The sequence below is a fragment of the Cryptomeria japonica genome, chromosome 8 (assembly GCF_030272615.1).
Source record: "Cryptomeria japonica chromosome 8, Sugi_1.0, whole genome shotgun sequence".
Classification (NCBI taxonomy): domain Eukaryota; kingdom Viridiplantae; phylum Streptophyta; class Pinopsida; order Cupressales; family Cupressaceae; genus Cryptomeria; species Cryptomeria japonica.
In genome coordinates, this window is record NC_081412.1 from 14,300,423 (window position 1) to 14,323,453 (window position 23,031).

At 38.0% G+C, this 23,031-nt stretch overlaps 1 protein-coding gene across 4 annotated transcripts in view; it reads left to right on the top strand.

Annotated features, from left to right (window-relative positions):
- LOC131048806 (uncharacterized) overlaps window positions 1–23,031 on the top strand; it is a 327,816-nt gene that overhangs the window by 251,179 nt on the left and 53,606 nt on the right. For all 4 annotated transcript variants that reach the window (XR_009106522.2, XR_009106523.2, XR_009106524.2 and 1 more), the window contains 2 exons: window positions 21,387–21,728; window positions 22,159–22,312. Coding sequence is in view for 1 of the 4 variants with exons in the window: in XM_057982881.2 (XP_057838864.2) it covers window positions 21,387–21,728; window positions 22,159–22,312 (496 nt within the window). In the remaining 3 variants the exon portion in view is untranslated. The remainder of the gene's footprint in view (window positions 1–21,386; window positions 21,729–22,158; window positions 22,313–23,031) is intronic.

The following is a 23,031-nucleotide window of genomic DNA, read 5'->3' on the forward strand; positions in this document are numbered from 1 at the left end:
AAACTCCATTCGGCCAACGCAGAATAGAATGATCTCATCGAGCATCCTATCCTCTCTTGAGATAAGGAAATCCCTAATGCTGTTTTTTGTTTGATCAAAGGGGATGACCTCAAGGTTTTGATTGTCAAGTCTTGATTGCGGGATTACTTAGTGGTTTGATGTGTTTTGCTGGAAACACAAAGGGGACTTACGATGAGATGAACAACTTTCAGGCGAGTTCCTTAAAATTCTAACAGTCTCGTTATCGGTTGATTTCAGTTGGATTGATACTAATTTAGCATGACTGCAGGGTTTCTTGGTAAAAAAAGGGAAAAAGAGGGATGGGGAGAAGAGATACGGAAAATCTAATTACTTAACTAAGATAGCATTTTCAAGAAAAAACAGACAGACACCTCCAATTAACCAGATTTAACACTTATCAGCTATTTAAGCACAATGTTTGTAAGAATCTAGTGCGATCTTCAAGGGAAAATAAGTTTTCATGCTATTAAACATAAATTCAGAATTTTATCATTCATTCATTAACTGTCTAATAACCGAACTAAGCATATGAGAGGGTTCAGATTAACCATGCAAAGGGAATGACAGTCAGTCAGTCCTTAATGGTATGAACAACAAGGATTCTATCTGATGTTTATCCTAAAAATGCTATTGAAAAATAAAAGACATAACAAAATAATTTAAATGGTGAAGAAGGCGACCATGCACTCACAAATGAAATGAAAACAACCTTAATTTTCCATTAATCCTATGTAAATTTCGCCAGAGCTTCAACAACAATCCTTGAACTTCATCCAAAAATGACGGAAAACCAGTCCCTTTAAATAGATTTCCCAAAATAGATGAATGGCCAAGATCTAAACTAAACAAGTGGCCCAGATTTATCTGTACAAAAAGGTACCCATACCCATAAATGGAAGGTAAATATCAGCAACCACCCAAAGGGGAGCAATAACTACCTAAAAAAGGTAATTAAAAACCTATCCATAACAATTCAAAAAGTGCACATGCATAGAGTTTAAAGTTTACAGTTGACTTGGCAGTCAAATATGAACTTTTGGCCAAAAAGTGCTTTTTCAAAGTTAAAAGAAAAAAGCATTTTTTCCTTTACTAAAAATTCATCTTCGCTATGCAAATACTCTTTCCAAAGGTCCCAACCTGCTGCACGTTCTTCACGGACATACTCTTGGAACCTAATGCACAATTGGAACAACACCGTGAACTGAGGCATAGGAGGATGACGTATTTTATACTACATGCCTTCCAGATGACAATCTACATGTTTTAAACCATCCTACCAGCTGGACCGATTAACCTCAAAGCGCAAAATGTTTGAATGTAATTTACCGGCAAAATTCAAGTCTGCAGTGGAGTAGGCGATCTTATCTGTTCTTAATCTTTCCTCCCAGTCCAGTTGCACTACGTCATCGGACAGATCATTCTTCCAACTGAAAAGCATTGATCGCAGGATTATCTTGCCGAGTTCCTCCATGTTCTTCAAAATTTGGTCGCATTCTGCCTGTTCTTTGTCAATGGTTTCTCTTGTCTGCCTCTTCATAGTGATGGTCTAGTACCATTCTTTAAAAATATTGATGTCGTGGGGATCCAGGATGGCGGGCAGTGTAGGAATCTGTGCTTGGGTCCAGAAAAGGGCCCTTACTAGAGGAAAAGTTGTAGCGACTACCTTGTGAACTTTGAGGCACTCCCGCTTTACCTCGAGCAACTTGACTAAAATGGCCTCTCGGTAGTGGGCCATTTCTTTTACCTCTCCAATGATTTGTTCTCCCCTCTCTTTAATGCTTCGCATCCATTCCTTGACGGCCTTGGCGGTATCTCGTACTCCCTCAAATTCTGTGGTCCTTTGCGCCAATGCTGTAGGGGGAATATGAGACTCGGGGGCATTATGCAATGGTCTCAGTAGTTGATCAATGCACCCCTCTACTTGCTCAGCACAAACTCGATACATGTCCTTCTCAGTAGTTATCTCTTCGAGTTGTCTGAGCATGTTTTGCACGGAGTCTTTGAACTCCTCCCTTTCCTGTTCCTTGGTGGCACGTTCGATTGGGACGATTGTGATGCTATAATCAGCCAGTGTAACTTGATCTGCTGGCTTATCGGCAAGCGGGGTGGTGATATGGAGGGTACGGTTCCTTTGTTCATCTTTGGTTATCCGGGAATATGCTTTAGGCTTTTTTCTTCCCCTTGGACTTGGCTTCTTCTATGCGTGAGAAAATGTCCTCCAAGTCGATGGGTGGCTTGGTGGTTGCCTTTCGTTGAGCTCGAGCAACTAACCAATCTTGAGGTATGGTCTGGGCTGATGGTATGGTTAAATTCGCACTCTACTCTTTAATGTTTTCAGTCGGCTCATTGCATATTTGTAGCAGCTCTATTATAGGAGGAGTGGAGGAAGTATAAAGTCCTTTGCTCGCAGCTGAATTCTCTCCTACCTCACTGAACAACTGTCTGGTATCTTCATGTGATGGTTGTTCTTAAGTCCTTTCAGGCTCGCGGGTCTCATCTGTCCTTTGCTCTCCCTCAACAGTGGAGTCATCCTTGGCAGTACTATGCAGTTGTAATTCATGGCGGCTCCCTTGGGTGGGTTCATGCAATTCAACCCCTTGAGTAAACGAAATTTCTCCTTCCTCAACTTGATTCTCAGGCTCGACAGACTCAATAACCTTCACCCCTGTATTTAGCATGTGTTGTGCAGGAGGATCATCAACTCCGAATGCATCAATATCGCTTTGAGAAGGCGGAGCAGGTATATAATCTAGTTCAACTACATCATCAGATGAACTGGGGTCTTTTGATGATGAAGTGACCTTCGGTCTCCTAATAGGGATCTTCTCCCTTCTTGTTCTCTTAGATGTCTGAGTTCCTCTGCTGGCTTTAGCCTTCTTCCTTTTCTCGATCTTTTCAACCTCTTCCTTAGGTGCACTCGAGGTTCCCTCATCTTCAGAGGATTGAGAATCAAGGCTACCCATCATGTGGTAGGTGAATTGGACTCCCTCATGAATCAGTCGCTCAATTTGCTGGTCCAACCACTGATCAGTGTATCTTCTTGGGGCTGCCATAACTGCCTCAAAATCAGTGATTGGATCTTGTGACCAATCGATGCCTGACAAGAGATGTCTTACCGCCTCAAATTCTCGGACTTGTAGGCAATTTCCAGAATCCGTTAGCTGATCCGAGACTCGACGGTATTCATAGAGTCGCATTTGCTGCACACTCAACCTTGAATATTCGCATTGTCGGACTTCATAGTCATCAGAGCAGTTATTCCAATAATCTTCAACTGACTCCTTTGCTCTGTATCGCCTGCCGTAGGCTCTCTTTGCCAGATTGTTGTGATCAAAGCATTTCCTTGGGAAATGTTCTTGTAGGCCGTAGGAGGCTAGCTCTGCAAGGGATTCTTCTGCATGGGCTGGATTCTTCAGATGGACATTGAGGTTACCTATAATCATAGGGAAGGCGAATCTGGATTGCTTCTTGTCTTTGAGTAAACTGTTCATCAGACATGACTGCCTTGCGACTTCCAGAAGAACTATTTTGTCGGTTGGGTATCGTGGGAGTCGGAAAGGAGCGCCTTCAAAGCCAGCTATTCGGATGTAGGAGAATCTTGGGAACTGAATGAACCAAGCGCCATTCCTCTGTACTAGAATGGTAGCTTGCTCGGAGAGCCTTATGTGTAGTCCTTCTTGCATCAGCCTGACCAGGCGCATTGTGAAGGTGTCATTGACATGCTCATATTGACCAACTGCATAGGCAGGGATGTTCTTTTCCCTTTGAGCTATGTCCTGATAATGTAATTGTGGGTAGCAATCATACACCTTCACCTGATTGGGCCCGTTCCCAATTTCACCCTTCATGATTAAACTCGACAGTGGTTGCTTTCTGGCGAACATATAGATTAGATAGGATGTCATGGTAAAGTATTTCTTCTCCTCAAGTTCGATCAATTGGGTATGGATGTTGTCACTTATGATCTGGGCTCAATCGAACTTGGATTTCTCAGGGAAGACCTGTTCTGTAAAGTAAAACATCCACTCTTCAAAGTAGTTAGATTGCGGGAGTCCCATAACCTTATTGAGCAATGTGACCATATCTCCATGCTCATTGTGAAAGTCACTTCTGGGGGTCTTTTTCCCAATTCTGATGCTTGGAGGTCTTCTCTCCTTGTACCACTCCTCATTTATCAATGTTCTGCATTTGGAAGGGTTCATATCATACACCACTTGCGCTTCATCTATAGTTGTTGCTATGGGGTTGTTCGGGAAGGGGATGTCAAATGCATCGCCAATGGCTTCAGGAGTGAAGTCAGCGAGGATCATATTTTCAAGGAGTACCAATCTGGTGTTTGGTTGGTAATGCCAGGCAGCCTCTATTACCGGCTCATAATTTTGCACTGACGGGGGAAATCCTGCTGCCTGGGCGATGCCACTTTCCATCATGCGCCTAGGCCTGCCATAGGCGTTAGGGGAGAAAACTCTGTCTCTGAAGTCTTGAATATCAATGTGGCCCAGGTCAGTATCACCTACATTTTCCCACACGCTTTGAACTTTTGATTCCCTCAGTCCTCCTCTCTGATACTGACACTTCATCTTTTCGACTCTGCGAGGGATGTCTGACTTGGATGCTTGGGACGTTTTGGCTGCACCAGGTGTCTTTGAGGACTCTATCGTAGATTTAGGCATCTATCCTGCATAGTCGGACCCAGATTATGAGACGATATAAGGAAACAAAGCGGGTTAGATAAAAAGGATACATTAGCACACAAGGACTAATTTGAAAATCGAATTTTGAAGAAAGCATGATACTTCAGCGAAAAAGATTGATTAATTTAGACATGAACATTAGTAAGCTCTTTGATTAAAAAATTTACTTATTCGGCTGCGGTTCAAGGACTTAGGCGATTCCAACTGCTAGATTTGCACTTAGACAATTAGGATCAATCTTCAAAACGAACGAGGTTTGAATATTCCCTAAGTCTGAAAAAATGCGTTTTTTGGTTAACTCCTGGGAACAAACTCTGATTCCAATTGTTTTGCCTGATGCCTTTTAAACGGGAAAAGATGTGGTTTAAGGATTTAATCATTTGATTAGTTTTACACAAACACATCTATCCAATTTTGCATATATTTTAAACGATTTTAAGAGAGACAAAGCAAACTTACCTGGCAAAATGAATGGTGTCAATCTGCACAATCTGGCCTGCAGGAATGATTTCCTTTGGAATTTGAAAAAATGCCTCTCCTATGCCCTACGCTTTGAAAAGACAAATTCACAATTTGCAAATTGGGAATGGGAGAGTTCTGCAATTTCAAATTTTAATGGTTAACTCCCTATTCCTTATTTCACGCCTAAGTTTGGAGAGAAAATGTAGTTTAAACACTTAGCAATTTTTTTTACCTTGGTGATTTGGCGATTTACTCCTGCGTGATTTTACCTTAGGCGTTTTGGGTTAATGGCGATTTTGAAAAGGGTTAGTAATGTTTAGAAATCGCGATTTTTCTTCCTACACTCATTTCGGCATTTGGATTACTCTCTGCAAAGTTTGAAATCGTGGCTTTGGAGGTTTGAAGAGCTTTTCAAACTTCACGCTTCAACATTCACGTCGTTTCTGGCGAATTTCGGAGGATGGGGGAAGGGTTTTCAAACTTTAAAAAACTCGCGATCTCCTTTGGGTTTCAACTTTGGCGATTTGAGAGTGTTTGCAAACTTTTAAAAACTTCTTCACTTACCCTCCACTATGCGACTTTTGGCATTTGGAGTCTCTTTCTAAAACCTTGTGAAAATCACGATTTTGCCTTTCTTAGCGAATTTTGGAAAAATAGGACATTATGCAAGTTTTCAAACTTTAACAACTTACCCAAAAATCGCGATTTTGGAAACTTCGGCATTTTGAAACATTTTACAAGTTTGCTAAAATTTGCGATTTACCTTTGTAATGCGAACTTTGGGGTTTTGGGTGCTTTTGGAAACTTTATTTCTTTCATTCATCTCCCCATAATGCGCTTTTGGGCATTTCATGTTGCTTTTCAAACTTTTTAAAAAAAATCGCGATTTTTGAAAACTTCGGGTTTTTGGGTTACTTTTCAAACTTTCTTCATTTCTTTTTATCCCCCCATAATGCGATTTTCGGGGTTTTGGTTGCCTTTTAAAACTTTTAACTTTGTTCCAATTACCCTCTAGATCGCAATTTTTGGGGTTAGGAGGAGTTTTGAAAACTTTTCTAACTTTTCAAACTTACCCTTTGGAATGCGATTTTTGGGAAATGGAGAGAGTTTGCCAAGTTTTACTTCTTGCATTTTTTTCAATACTGGCGAATTTCGGGGATTTCCCCATTTTGTAAGTTTCTTAAAAACCTTTTCCATTTTCCCCTTTAGTGCGAATTTCGGGATTTTGAGAGGTTTTGTCAACTTTTGACACTTTGCACTTTTTTATCTCCTCTATATCCTTTGGCGAAAATCGACACTTTGGGTCCTTCTGCGACCTTCAGACGCTTTATCTTTTACTTGGGGAATTTTGCAAGCTTCTACCATTCCTCGCCTATCTCAGGCGATTTTACAAGTTTAAACGATCTCTTGGAATTTTAACGCCCGAATGTTCAACTCACCTTGAGAATTCACAGGCTTCCGCTCATAACGTCATCCTCTCATGGACTGACTACGGGCACGCTCAAAAGGGATGTGAGACACCCTTCGTAGGACTCAACAGGGTGAAGGCGAAAAGACCAAAAAGAAGAAGGGGGACCCTGTCGGCGACAGGAAGCGTGTGCAACGCACAACACATCCCCACCACTAGTTGCTCGACAAATTCAAGCAGGAGTACATCAGGCAAATATTCCAATGGTGCAGCGTCAGTAAATGCATCACCTATGGTCTTTATTGTTTACCATAACATGCCCAAAAACTTGGAACAATTTTGTTCGAAGTTTCATAGTGGTGACCTGAGCTGCACTGCAGACGAGCATATTAAAATTTTTGAAGATCTCTAAAACAGAGATATCCAAGAAAAAGATGTCGCATGTAGATTGTTCCCATATACTTTTGATGAAGAGGCCTCGTGTTAGTATATCCATCTGCCGACCGACTCTATCCACAATTGGCAAGAAATGAAAGATGCTTTCTTAGAGAAATTCAGAGCAACAATTTCACTGACAAATTTGTATAGACAATTTGTGGAAGTGATGAGACAGCTGCACGAACCGATCAACATGTTCAACAACAGGTTCCACATGGCCTACACAAGATTGCGAGATCCCTACAACTTGGATAACGCTGCATCACTGAAAGTATATTACACAGCCTTAGACCGTCTTACTGCTATGTTTGTAAAGTCAAAAAATCCAGTCCCAACTAATTTAAAAGAAGCATACGCTGCAGCCATTACAATTAGTAATGAGTTGGGATTACGTACTACTTCAGAGCCGCTCAATTATTTAGGAATTGCTGCTGTCCAAAACCAAATTCAGGATATCAATCGAGCATTGGCTCAGCATACTCCTGTGATGAATCTGGTTCCTACTCCGAACAATCAATTAGTTCTTCAGCCGGGATGACATATTTCTCAAGCACCACCCCCACAACCAGTGTATCTTCAAAGTGCAATGACCTCAGTCCAAACTCAGGAAGAGAAGGATGAAATGAAAGAATTGATTGACCAAGTCAGGAAATTGTCAACTGAGGTCACATATTTGAGAAATCAAAAAAATCAAATACAAAGTATGCAGAGGAACTATCAATCAACTGAAGGGAATTATCACGGTCAAAGTTATTCCGGATACCAAAGAGATAATCAAAATTACTAGAGAAAATCAAAATTATCAAAGGAATAATCAAGGATTCCGGAATAACAATCAAGGATTCCAAAAGAAAACATGGAATACTGGACCCAACAACGATATTGTTCTGTATCCTTTAGATAATCAACCTACCGCTAACAATCGTCCTGCAGACAAAGTATTCTTAGCCAAAGCAACATTATCAGGATGGTGTAGATTGCACAATACTGATCAGCATTCCATTGTCACGAGTTCCAAGTAGCAGCGGATATTTTTAAGAATGAGTAAAGAAATACAGAAGATCCTCTTGTGATGGGATATGAGTTTGTCCCCGCACCAAGATAAGACCAAGCCCTCGTTCTTGAGAGTGTCAGAGAATATGCGCCTTATCAGCCTAATCAAAGATTCCCACCTGCATCTACAAAGAGTCTAGTGGAAACAACACAATATCAAACTAGGCGGGAAACTCAAGTTCCACCAGACCAACCAGCTGTAATTAATGGCTATAGTTTTCCCCCATTGAATAATAGTGTATTGGTGGAAGGTACCAGAGAAGTCCAAGCATTTCAGCTGATGTCTGGAAATCCCCTCAAGGTGTATCAGAGGAATGTCCGCCAAAATGAACCTTTAACCACATCTATTCCTCCAAATAATTTCCAGACCCCACCAAATCTAAATGCTACTAATATGCCATCTCTTCCAAGAGACTCACCTGAATATCGTCAGCAGAACGTCCAAGCAAATGGGGCAAGACAATCTGCTGCATCACCAGTTGAACAAAGGCGACAAACAATCCCTCATGTTGGACAATCACCAGCTCAAGCACGAGATCGTCCCATAGAAGAGTTGAAGAGACTAGGTACATGCGTACTAGAAGAATTTAAGAAGATGAAGGACCCTTGTTCGAGCTAATGAAAATTCCAGAGATTCAAGAGATACTGCTAAACAGCTTGATTGAAGTTTCATCCCCAAGGAATACTTCACAAAACGTACCAAATAGAAATGTATCCAATGCTCCAGCAAACACAAATGTTATTCAAGACATACAAGAAATGTCGATTGATGCTTCACAACAACCTCCTAGTTTTGTAGGAATGGTCCAAATATTGTTAGGAAGCTCAAAACAAAAAGATATCATGCCAAAAGAAGTTCTTCAAGACACAAACATATTCCAAGAAGAAGAAATTTTGACAAATGAGCTACCGCTGGCATCACAAAAGAAAGAAAAGAATCAAGATGTTAATCGACCAAGTAAAACATCCGGTAGTCCTTTACTAGGGAATAGATGAACCTCTTCCGTTCTTATTGTCAGTCAGAATATTCGGATTCCGGAAAGCTTGTACATAACTGTTTTGTAGACTGCTGTGCTTCCAGCAACGTGATGCCTCTTGTTATGTGCAAGAAACTAGGAGTGATACCTACACAAACCAATAAAAAGGTTACTCAGTTGGGCAAAACCGAAGTTCCTGTGGTTGGAGAATTAAACAATATCCACATGCAGCTAGCAGCCGATCCTAGAGTACAAAGTTGTATCGATATTTCTGTTGTCAATATTCCTGATGGCTATGGCATGCTTTTAAGTAGAGATTGGTCACGAAAGTTGAACGGATACATTTCCACCAACTTTTCTCATATGTGGCTGCTGTGGAAAGGAGTTCCAAATCAGATAAAGATTGGCAGTACGCCAAAGCTCAAATTAATGATCACAGAATATGGGGAAAATGAAATACTGTTTCTCGAGACAGACTTAGGTTCTTATAAACCTAAGGTAGAAGAAATCTTAACATTACACGCATCATCCAAAAAGAAGAAAGCTAAAAAGGGATCAAAACCTGCACCAGTAGTCGCACCTGATGATCAAAATAAAGATGAAAGACTATTTGAAAACTTCAAGGACTTCATTTGGACAAGTGTGAGCTAGAAAGTAGAATTGAAAAGCAAAATTCATGAGTTGCTGATGACCAACTGATGTCGCATCCATGACACGTCCCATTCAGAATTTACTTGCAAAATGTGCCAAAAGGCTATAAAAGAAGTTCGACAGAAGCTTCAACAATTTGAGGATCTTGAAGAAAGTGAAGAAGAAAATTAAATTGAAAATAAAGAAAAGGACCAAAAACAAGATCCTCAAAAACAAAATCTAGGGATTCAAGAATCCAAGGAACGAGAAGTCGAAAGTACTGAAATAGATCAACTGCAAGATCAGCATAATCGCGCTATTGAAATACAAGCTTCAACATCCTATCAAATAATAGAACAGGAAGTTGAATATGTTGTAGTAAACCAATTACAAAGTGGATATGAATACAACACTACTAATGCATTAGCTCAATCACCTCCTCAGTCAGCGGAACAAATTTGGATCTTAAAGTTTGATGGATCTAGATTGAAGAAAGGAGTTGGAGCTGGTTTTGAATTAACTAGTCCCCAAGAAGAAATGTAGCTTGAGGCTCATAGGCTGGAGTTTCGTTGCACAAATAGTGTCAAGGGAATATGAATTATTGGTTCATGGATTACTGTTAGCTCTAATGAAAGGAGCCAAAATTTACGAGCCTTTGGAGATTTAGAAGTAGTTGTAAAGCAAGTGAGGAAACAATACGTTTGCCACAATAAGAGATTAACTCGTTACCCCAACATAGTGTGGGACCTCATCGATTGCTTTGACGCTTTCAATATTCAATATATGAACCGGTTAGACAATTAGATGGCAAATTCTTTAGCATAGGCAGCCAGTTCTTTGGAGCTGCTTGCCATGAACGACATAAACCAGTTATCAGTAGAGTTATCACCGATACCATCAATTCCCGACAATATTACGAATTTTCAAGTGTTCAATGATGATGACCATATCCGCGAGTTCCTGACAAGCTCAGATGTCTTCGCGACACAGATCATTGATGGAGATGAAGGAACATAAGAGGCTGAATTTGATGACGATGGTGTTTTGAATTTAAAGACAAATATCATTCCTAGGGGAATGATACGATTGGAAAGAATATTTGATCAAGATCAGATGAATGGAGCGAAGAGACAAAAGATTGAAGGGGACCAATACGAAAAGATAAATTTGGGAACTGTTGTGAGGTATTCACACATCTCCCCATTGCAAATGGGGACCCCACTTTTTGCTTTCTGGGTTGTATTAGAGTCTTTGCTATTAATCTTTGCATTCAAGGGATAGAGTTTCTCAAGTAGCTAGGGGGTTATCAAGTCAGGTTGGTCTCCTTAGGGTGGAGTGAAGACAGTCGGTTGTGAGCATGAAAGTAGATCTAGGACTCCTTTGTATCATGCCTAGGTTTCTTGTGTTATCTGATCATATTTCTAGTTGCAAGAACAAGCCTTGGTTGTTTGAATGGTGTCCTCCTTGAATTTCATTTAGGCCCTGTATCTTGCCTCAAACTTGGAGCAAACTTGCCTTAGACCCTGTCTTGTTCCTTACTCAAGATTTACAGCGAATTTCCAAGTGATGTACCTTGGAGAGGGTCCAGAGCGAATTTGAGAAATCATGTACCTTGTAGATGCTTGAGAGCGAACTTTCCAAATTATGTACCTTCCAAAGGACCAAGAGCGAAATTTTTATCAAGACATGTATCTTGCAAAGGTCATAGAGCGAATTTCATTTTTGAGTCATGTCCTTGGAGTAGTCCTAGAGCGAATTTTGGATTATGTCCTTGGAGAGGTCTTAGAGCGAATTTCTTCCAAAGGTCATAAGAGTGAACTTCCTCCATAGATGCTCTCAAAAGGTCAGATTGGTGATGCTTTCATGTGGAAAGAGTGGAGAGTTTAAGGTTAAAATAAACAAAGTAAAAGAAAATTGAAGGAATCAAATCAAAGAGCTTCACCAAGTCATGTACCTTACTCAAGATTGAGAGCGAACTTATTCATATCCTTGCTAAGGTCCTAGAGCGAACTTTTTCATGTCCTTGCGAAGGTCCTAGAGCGAGCTTTTTCATCTCCTTGCTAAGGGTCCAAAGCAAATTTTTGTCAAAGATGTGTACCTTGCCCAAGGTCAAGAGCGAAATTGGACAATTATGTCCCTTGCTTCAAATTTTGAGCGAAATTTCCTTGATTCCTGTCCCTTGCCTTGATCTAGGAGCGAATTTCCCCTTTTGGGCCATGGCTAGCAATTCAAATGTATTTTAGCTCCAAACATAATTCCAATTCAGAAGGAAAATGTTCAAGTCGGCCTCACCCTAAAAGAACACATCTCCTCATTAAGACACCTATATAGGAAGACTCAAAGCATTCTTTCAATCACTAATTCACAGCAGGTTCTTCTTTCAACAACGAATTTCATTAACAAGGCAAAGAATCCAATGAACATCATTAGCAAATCTGATCAGCAAGACAATGAATTTAATCTGCAAGGGAGCACATCATTAACAAAGACAGAGAATTCAGTTATCAAAAGGAGCGACCCCCCCTATAGAAACACATATCAGACCTGCAGCATATAGAATAAGAGATTAAGTCAAAATGGGAGTATGAAAAGGTTATAAATCATGTGTGTTTGATGCTCAATTGTTTGTTTTGCAGGAGGTAAGAAAGAGATCAAAAGGACCAGGTTGGAGGAAGATTGCAACAGGTATCTCAAGGACAGATCATACAATCACCATAAGATAGGATATACAAGCAAGGACAGAGGGATGACTCGGCCATGACAAGTACCTCCTATCACCACTTTGCAAGTTCAAGAAGAAGCTTCATCAAATACAAGGGTATTTAGAAAGGAAGAATCTCAAGACTCCCATCACATCCTGACGACATGAGGAGATCAAAAGTTGCAAAGAAGAGATCAATCAACTACTTCAGAGCACTGGAGCATGAAGGAGACATAACTACAATTATGAAAGAATCTTTTACAATCTTGAATTCCCTTCAGGAATCCAAGAATCGAAGTCAGTACATTGAAGAGTTACATTCAACCAGTTGCATCATTCATCAAGTATGTCGAAAATGAAGGAAGATCACCCAAAGTCATCACAAGACCTGCATCGAGCACGACTGAAGAAGCAGATAGTTTCAAAAGAGTTAACCAAAGTTTGCTTCTCATCATCTTGAGCAACTGAATAATGTTGAGTATCAAGAGATATCTCTGAATCTCCCTTCATGATGAATCAAATCAAGTCTATGAAGTGCAAGATAAAGGTGGAATCCTAGTCATCGTCCCAATCACTACCTCCACCAATTAGAGAGGTCCACATCAACACGTCCAATTTCAATGAATCAAGCTCATATATGAAGGTACAAACTCCAATGTAACTACCCTCAATATCTATTGGTCCACACTCTCTGAATGTAATTCCCTCATTGGCTAAGAAGAGTTTGTTGTAAAAAACCCTAATTAGGGTTTCATTGTAAAATCTTGGCCATTGATGGAGATTCAATCCTGGCCCTTCATTGTAAATGAGCTCTCTATAAAAGTTCAGACTCTTCATTTGTAAAGGTTAATAGTGAGTTAATAGTCAATAGATAGTCTTAAGAGAATAAAATAGCAATTAGAGTAGAGTAGGAAGAGAAGGCATAAATTGTTGCCTAAGTTGTAAATGAACTCCATTTTCATTGGAGTTATGGTGAAGCGTGTTGTTTCTTTACAATATGCATGGTTTTTGTTGGATCTTCATCTTAGATGATAAATAAATTTAGATTGAATGGAAGAATTTGTTGAATGCATTTGTGTGGAATCCGTTTAGTCCATACCACTAGCCTCTTGCTGATTGTAAGTGTGCCTTGCGTGGTCAACTGGAATGATATGAGATTAACTTCAAATTGTTACGCGTCCGTTGTTTATGCATTAACTTGAATAGTGATCAATGTTCGATGATAAAGATTTGAACATCTTTGAAATGTCCTTAGAAGATTGCATTGAGCTTGTGTCAATTTGTTTAGTTTGATGGTGAGACCTCTCTCGGTAGGATTCCATCTAATCATTCATCCATCTTCTCACATTCTAGGATTTAGAATACTCTCTTAACCCTTCATCTTTTGCCATTTTTTTAAACTCAAGTTAGTTCAGGACAAAAAGCATCACCAGATTGTAACATCAAATGATCTAAGTTCCAACAAATCAAGCATTCAGGCTTTCAAATGTAAGTCCCCTTGTGATACCAACAATCACATCAACCAACAAAGCTTATCCACACGTAGTGACCCTACATTCATGAACCTTCGAGTTTTCTCAAGTGATCCTTAAGCTAATCGTCAACATTTGAGAGGTTTTGTTCAAGAGAGGATAAGATACTTAAGGTATTTTATTCTATGTTCGCACGTGCCTAAAATATACATCAACAGAAGCCAAGGATGAAGTTAAGAATGTATGTATAGGCAAAGCTTGTACATCAGAAGGAAGAGATGGTATAATCTAGACAATGAGACAGTTCGTCGGTGTCATAGCCTGGAGTTTTGAAGACTTACGATACTTCTATCATTACGCACACAATTCCCCTCAAGCCAAGAAGTAAACCATTTAGACAACACCAGAGGCCGGTTAATCCAATATTGGAACCTCTTATTCAACATGAAGTAAATAAATTATTATCAACAGGAATCATATTCCCAGTACGCCACTCTAGTTCCCATTAGAAAAAGAAATGGAGAAATCAGATTATGTGTTGATTTCAGAAATTTGTACCGAGCCTCAGATAAGGATATCTATCCTTTACCATCACTTGATGAGGTCTTAAAAATCATCAATGGATCCCAGATGATGTCCTTCTTGGACGGATATTCAGGATACAACCAAGTGTTCGTTGAATACGAGGATAGAATAAAAACAACATTTACGACAAAATGGGGAACCTTTGCCTATAAAAGAGTGCCCTTTGGGCTAATAAATGCAAGGGCCACATTTCAGAGAGCCATGTACATCGCCTTTAGGGAATTAATTGGAAAATGCATAATCATTTACATGGATGATCTAACAGTATTCTCAAAGAAGAGAGAAGACCATGTAGAGGACCTAAGAAAGGTATTTCAGAAATGCCAAAGGTATGGGATTTCTTTAAATCCAAAAAAGTGTATATTTGGGGTTACCGAAGGCAAGTTGCTGGGACACCTGATCACAGAGAAAGGAATCTTGATTGATCCTGAACGCATAGAAACGATCTCAAGAATTAGTTTGCCAGCTAGTTAAAAAGAGTTCAGATCTTTCTTCGGAAATATCAGTTTTGTCAGAATGTTTATCACAGGCTTTGCTGAAATAGTAAAACCATTAAATGAGATGTTAAAAAAGGATGCTAAGATGGAATGGACACCACCAACAAGGAATGCCTTCGAAGAAATCAAGCAAGCTATAGCTGAGGCTCCTGCCTTAGTTAGCCCAGACTACATGAAGCTGTTCTACTTGTATTCTTTTGCATCAGAGCATTCATGTGCCACAATGCTTACTCAGCCAACGAAAGAGAAAGATGAACATCCAATAGCTTTCATGAGTTCACCCCTAAAAGATGCAGAACTGAGATACCCTAGTATTGAAAAACAGGCCTATGCATTGGTGAAGGCCATCAAAAAGTTTAGACATTATATTCTGAGAAGTAAAGTTTATGCCATCATCTTGGATGCTGCTATCAAAATACTCCTAATGCAAAATGAGCTAGGAGAGAGAAGAGGAAAGTGGGTTGCCACTATCCAAGAGTATGATATTGAATTGCAACCCATGAAGATAGTTTGCATACAAGCTTTAGCTCAAACCATGGCTATTGAGGGACTTGGCCTTATGCAAGAAATATATGCTCTAACTGGCACAACCCCCAAATGAGTGGTATCATGATATCATCTCTTATTTGTTAAATCACGCTTATCCTAAACAGATAAAGCCCGCACAAAAACGAGCTTTTAGGCTCAAATGTTAGCGCTACATGCTTCAGGGATCAGTGCTCTACATAAAGAATCACGAAGGCATTTACCTGAGATGTGTGGGAAATGATGAAGCTAGGAGAATCATAGAACATTTTCACTCTAAATTTGGCACAGTCCATAGAGGAAGTCTGTAATGTCCCCACTTTGAAATAAAATTTAATAATAAATGATAATAATAAAATAAAATTAAAATATAAAATAAAATAATTATATATAATTAAATATGATTAATTAAAAATTAATTAGGTTAATGAAAAGTCAAAAGAAATGAAAGGAAAGGTTGTGACTCCCTCAACAATGAGATATAAAAGGGAGAAGAGAACCTCATTTGAGAGGGGGAATAATTTGGAAATGAGAAGTGCAGATCTGATTTAAATAATAAGTGCAGATCTGATTATGAGAGGTTGTGTCCCCTTCAAAGGGCAGAAATAATAAAGAGTTGCACTCTTTCAAAGGGTGCTAATGGTGAAAGGGTGTATCTCTTGCCAAAGGGTATACATGATGAAGAGGTGTGACCTCTCCCTCACATTGAGAGATATAAAGGAAAGGAATCAAAAGCATCTAGTAAGATCACCATTGATCAGATCAGATCAGAATTGTTATCAAGTTACAGGCAGTAACATTTGTGTTCTTGGTGGTATGCATGGGGATGTGCTTAATAAGTATGCTTAATATATGAAGCCCAATAATGTTCTTATGCAGAATTAATAGTAATGCTAATATGGACTGCAATATGTATGACAGTCATACTTAATTTCATATATCTATTCATAATACATAAGAAATATATATACTTATAGTCTAAATCATGTTATTGCTTTCCGTATTTAAGAAGATGGGATTGACATGTTCCAAAGAGGGGCAGTCTAAATCCAAGCAATAGGTTAAGTCCCACGATAGGGTGGGGATCAGCGACCCATAAGCCTTGAGGGTATAAACCCAAGATAGGTAAGGGCTTGGATCTGTAAACTTTGAGGGAACCTATTGTAGTTGGTCTCTAAGTGCTTTGGTAACATATGTAAACCCTTCTCCCTTAAAACTGAAGTAATAGCAAGGTTTGATATCTATATTAAGAACTATGAATAATGAAATTAATCAGCTAATGAGGAAAATAGACGAGCACTTGTTAATAACTTATTGAAGAAAATCTATCAATTTTAGTATATTTAAATAGATCAGGTAGGGGACATTACAAAGTCAGGCGACAACTTACCAAATTTTGAGGGCAAGATACTATTGGCCTTCTATTTTCAAAGATGCATATGAGCATGTTAAGACGTGTCACACTTGCCAGATTGCAAATCGAGAAAAGAATCTTGTAATGCCACTACAACCTATCACAGCAGTGAAACCATTTGCAATGTGGGGCCTAGATTTTATTGGCAATATAAACCCACCCTCATCGACACAACATAAGTATATTATGACTGCAACCGACTATTGTACCAGATGGTCTGAAGCTCAAGCGTTAAAGAATTGCACAATAGATGCAGTTATCAAGTTTTTAGAAGAACATATTATCACCATATTTGGATGTCCTCATGCTCTAGTATGTGATAATGGTTCGACATTCACTTCCTTGAAATTTTCGAAGTGGGCATTTGACTATGGGATCACCCTAAAGTTTTCATCAAATTATTACCCCTAGGGTAATGGGTTGGCAGAATCAACAAACAAAAATTTACTCAATGTCATCAAGAAGTTACTAGAGAAAAGTCCTAGAGATTGGCATACTCAACTCAGGTTTGCTCTATGAGAAGACAGAACAAGAGCAAATAAATCTTTGGGAACTTCTCCTTATCACCTAGTTTATGGACAAGATCTTGTATTCCCGATCCAACCGAGGATTCCAACACTGGGATTCATGCAAGAGTACCTAGACCCAGAGGAGAGAGTTCAAATTCGCCTGTCGTAGCTCCTATTACTAGAAGAATTAAGAGATCAAGCTCTTGAGAATTTTGCAAAACACCAGGGGGTCGTCAAACGATGGTTTGATAGACGTGCCACAGTGAAAGCATTCAGAATCTCTGATTTAGTCCTCTATTGGGACAAAGCTCATGAGTAGAAAGGGGATCATGACAAATTTGACAACCTATGGATAAGACCATACCAAATTTCTGAGATACTTGGGGAAAATGCATACAAATTGAAAACCCTGAAAGGAGAAGACATCCTGTTGCCCATCAACGGGCAATATCTGAAACATTACTTCAAACCTTGAGTTCCTTTGAAGGGACTAATTTGTATATAGTTAGAATAGCTTCTTCTGAGTTCTAGTTAGTTTAGTTGTCTTGGTTCGTTTTAGTTTAGTTGTTTAGTTTGTTTTTGTTTTCTTAGTTTAGTTTGTTTTTGCTTTCTTAGATTAGTTTGCTTTCGTTTGCTTAGTTTAGTTTAATAAAAGGGATTCCCATTTGTGACGAGTGATATTGCTTACGCGCACACTTCTGGTGTACGCTACTACATTATGTCCCGAGTATTCCTTAGATAAATATTGTAACATTGTAACATGATAATTATGCAACACAACGCCCTTGGGCTGTTCCAACTGACTTAAAGTGACAAAACTTCAACGTAAAAAATCAAGAAAAGTGTCATAAAATTCCTTAATGCTCCCCTCGCGACTTAAGTGATAGAAGGTCAATGAGAAAACATATCAAAAGTTTCTTAAGTGAAGTGAGTGTGCCTTGGGGATTGGATGTTAAAAGTGAGTGATGAAATAGAAGGAAACAAGTGGATTAAGTGACTCGAGCACCCTCTAGAGGTGTTTAATGACAAAAATGAAAGGAAAGGCACAAGAAATGTGTCTGTATGAGTCAAAAGAATGTTTAAAGAGAGAAAGTCACTTAAGTGAAAGTGAATGTCAAATTGTTATAGAAAAGTACAAGGACTTAAAAGTGTACCCTCTACATGGAGATGTCAATTTTTGTCTTATGAACAAAAAAGAATGCCACTGGAGCAAGTTTCCCAACATCTTGTTAATCAGTAGTAGTAGGTTCTTCAAAGTGTGTTGTAATTTAAGGATCAACACTTGTTTTCTTTTTTAAAGCACCTATAATGGTCATCATGTGTAACATTATCATCTCCTTCTCTTCTTTCAAAGCACTTCTAGATGGATAATAATTGGGCACTAGAATTGAATTTCTTAAATTTCCATTGAAGGAGTTAGATTCAAGTCACGAAGGTTGCTTGGTAGGTGATAAATGGTTACTGGGCATGGCTTCTTTTAAAGGATTAGGCATGGTAAAAATGAGGAGGCAACTATTAGATTGACTAGTTTTAGCTTGTACTATTTTTGGTAGTAAGTATATGATTAAATTAATGTGCATGTTTATATAAACACGATAATATTGGTTATATAAGGATTGAGTTATAAGTTTTTCTTGTTTCTTCATTGTCGATCTATACTGGCATTAGGATCAAAGTAGGTTGACGATGCTAGTGATATCCAAGAAGGGTACAATATTGGTATGTGAGTTGTGAGCATTTGAAGAAAGGTGGGGAGACAGCATTTGAATGAAGAAATGAATGTTGATGTATGATGGAATCTAGACAAACTAGTGAAGTAATAAATGTTTTAATATCACTTTCATGACAATACAAAATAGAATAGTGGATGAGAAAATCCTGTCTTCAAATTTGTAAGGGAAGCTCCTTGATAAAACTTCAATAAAAAAAAGGTCTACTAATATGAACATTATACAATCTACTCTTTGGGGTTTTACGTAAGGATAAAATAAATGAGAAATCTTGATCTATCTGTTTTGCTCTCATTGGTTAGAGTATGAGACTTTGAAGACCTCCTATCTTATAATGATGTTTCTCAATTTGTGATAGCGAAAACCTAAACAAAAATACCATCCAAAGATTAAAACAAAGATATTTGAAGTTGCATCAATGATTAAGTTGATCTTGAAGAAGACATAACACAGAGAAATAGTAATGCCTAAAGAAGAAAGACAAAGATAATTAATTGTTATTTAGACATTGAAAGCTGTTTTGTAACCATGAAAATTATAGTTACATAAAGATAACATAGATCTTTCTTATTAATTGACTTCTTTGAACGAGTACAATTTTGAGTTTTCTAACTTTGAAAGGAAATATTGGCAGCATAAGAAAGCTTCAATTTCTTTATTCACTGCGCATAAAAACTCTTTAAACAATTTAATCTAACTTAGAATGTGAATGACAATTTCTATAACATAAGTCTAGTATCAATTGTCATTACGTTGTATAACCTTCTAGTTGCAGTTATTTGAAGCTTCAAAAATAATAAACATAATTGCTTTGAAACCAATTCTATCCTCATCCTTTTCTTTCCATTTCTGCTTCTTATCTTGAGTATCCATCTGAATCAGGGCTTTGATTTCCTTATTGTGTCTTTAATTTTTTTAAACCAATTTTCATCACATTTGAAAAATAATAAAATATTGCTATGCTTTAGCTTGGGTGTTACTTTGAATGGAAGGCTTAGATTCATCATTTTCCTCCTTTGGTTTGCTTTATAATGTTCACATTTCACTTGGGCACATATACCAACTTCTGCATTACTTTTGCTTTGTTTCTTACTTTATTTTGGCAAGTAGACTATTTTATTTTGGTGTCCAGATGAACTTAGGTGCCCAATTGTTTTTAAAACTAAAAAACTTGATCCTAGAATCATAAAACTTTCTCATCTAGGACCAAGAGTTGGTAGGTGTTTCAAAGAGGGAAGTTGGGTATGTGGTGATTTAAAATTTTCTCCTCAGTTAACAATGCACTCTGTTGAAGCTCTAGTGTCATTGATATAAGTGAAATTGCTTAAAATGAATATGAAGAGATTTTACTAACAGTATGTCCTTAATTGGAGCTTAGTGGTAATAGCAAAATTTTGTGAATCTGGTTAGTATTGGTGCATTTTATACAAACGCTTGTTGATCTTTGAGGGAAATACTACCATTTTGCAAATTGAAGTTTAAGAATTTTAACATTTGTTGAAAAAGACAGTAAAATATTAGTTGTAATTACATTACTAATGTTAGTTGATGAGAAATCATTTAATTTGAAAAGAAGATTTCCTTAACACATTTGCTATTTTATTCATTATTGTGTCCAATACTTGTTTCTTCAATGCTTAACCAAAACCTGTTGTTTTGCTGCTCATTTTGCATTATAATTACTAATTAGATAGCTGACTTGGAATATTTTGTGAAGTGAAGCATGAATTATGTTTTTTCAGGTTTGCATTAGTTTTGTGATCTTTGCGTCAGGTTTCTGTCAGTGATAACTCAGTGTACAGGAGTCCTTAAGGATTCTGACTCATGCGACTGCTACTTGCACTTTGTTTTAGGGTTTTGTTGGTATTGGTGTTTCCATACACATCACCAGTCTAGTATTAATTAGGCTGCCAAGGGGTTTTTTAAGAATATTTTTTATTTTATGGTTGATGGTATATGCTCTCAACTCAACTGGTAGTGAAGTGGCACAAAAAAACTTATTATTTAGAAGGTTTGGTTTAATTTTTATTTTCTTCTTTTCAATTGAGTTATTGGTGTATGTATTGACTAGTTATTGCTTACAATCAGTATGCAGATCATTATGCGAAGTTGGTTACTGGCATTTCATTTTGTCTATCACTATTTCAATTTATTGTATATTTTTTCAATTGGATAATTTTTTCTATAAATGGGAATTGCTTAAATATGATAGCTTGAGCTAAATAAATATGTTTCTTTATCTGTAGTTTTGATTTTCTTCTTTGTTGTAGGGTTGGTGTTGCAAGATTTATAAGTCTACTTATTCAAAAAGTTGGTATGGATATAAAACCATTCGTAAGCACACTATCAAAGGTTTTGTTCCCAGCAGTTCAGGGAGAGAAAAGTTCAGCAGGGAGGCGAGCATTCGCATCTGCCTGTGGAGACTTGCTGAAATATGCCAGTTCTGCTCAAGCACAGAAGATGATTGAGGATACTGTCGCATTGTACACTTCTGACAGTGACAGGAGCACTCAAGTGGCAAGTGCTCTTCTACTTAAAAATTTCTCACATCGAGCTGCTGAAACTGTCAAGGGATATCACACCATAGTTCTCCCTGTGGCTTTTGTGGCAAGGTTTGCTGACAACTTCAATTTCTGTTGTTGAGAAATACTTTAGAGTCTAGACTAATTCTATGCTTTCATAATTTTAATTCATATTATGTTGGGTTCTATGTTCTGCAGGGACATGCATTGTGACATATTCACATTTGTTCTCTTTTGTTTTTTGCTTATTTATTGAGTGGGTGTATTTTATGATAATATGGTCGCAATGCCAAGTATGGAATCAGTATGCAAAGCATTGTGCTAAGTTGGCTATTTGAAGTTAATCATATGTATATTGTTAATGGGATAAGCCTTTGTACAAAATGGCATTGCTGAATGATTATGTAACCTTAGCTACATATATCTATTTTTTAATTTGGATTTTTTATCTACTTGTTTTTTTTTCAGGGATTGTATTGCAAGATTTATCAGTTATTTCATATTATGTTTTTTTCTGCAGGTTTGATGATGAACAGGAGGTTGGCAGCCTTTTTGAGGAGGTATGGGAGGAGAACTCAAGTAGTGAGAGTGTTACGCTTCAGTTATATTTGCCTGAAATAGTTGCTGTACTTTGTGATGGAATGCTATCATCATCATGGACAAACAAGAAAAAGGTTTGCAAAAATTGATCTGTAATTATCATAGGTACTCCATAGTTAATTTGTCAGTATGAATTTTAGCATATGAAAAAACAATTTAGATAATTATTGGTGCTGTTCTCTTAGTAATTTGTTTATGAAGACAATAAATTACCTTAGAATTGTATATTCTTGTATATCAGAATTGACTGTATGTAGTTGTATACATGAAATGGATCAAGTAATGAACTGGAAGACAGAGAAAAGGGGAGCTCAACAAGAGATTACTCTGGAGAAACCCAGTGTGGGAAACACCAGAAAACAAGGCTGTTCCTTCTCTTTGCACTATCTTCTTGCAACATTACAAGAGGGCTTGCCTTCTTGAGGCCTCCAAGAACATTAACAAATAATGTTTTGCTTGGCTACCTTGCTCTCTAACTTGCTTCAATACAATCTCGTACACTACACTTAGCCTTATTTAGGACCTCATGAACATTATCGATACATCAATAATCTTCCTAGCTTACCTTGCTCTGGAATTTTTTTCAATACACTTCATACACTGCACACATGCTGCAACAAAGGAGGACATGACCCTCAAGGGGTGTAGTCTGTAGATATATGCAAACTAAATATTTAATAAATTGACAAACATAAATACCAAATTAGATTTGCTACCAAAAGGACTGAATTCTGAGTGTTTTAGCTTCCTTGTATTCAATTTGTAATACTATTGTATCTTAATCTGTATGGGT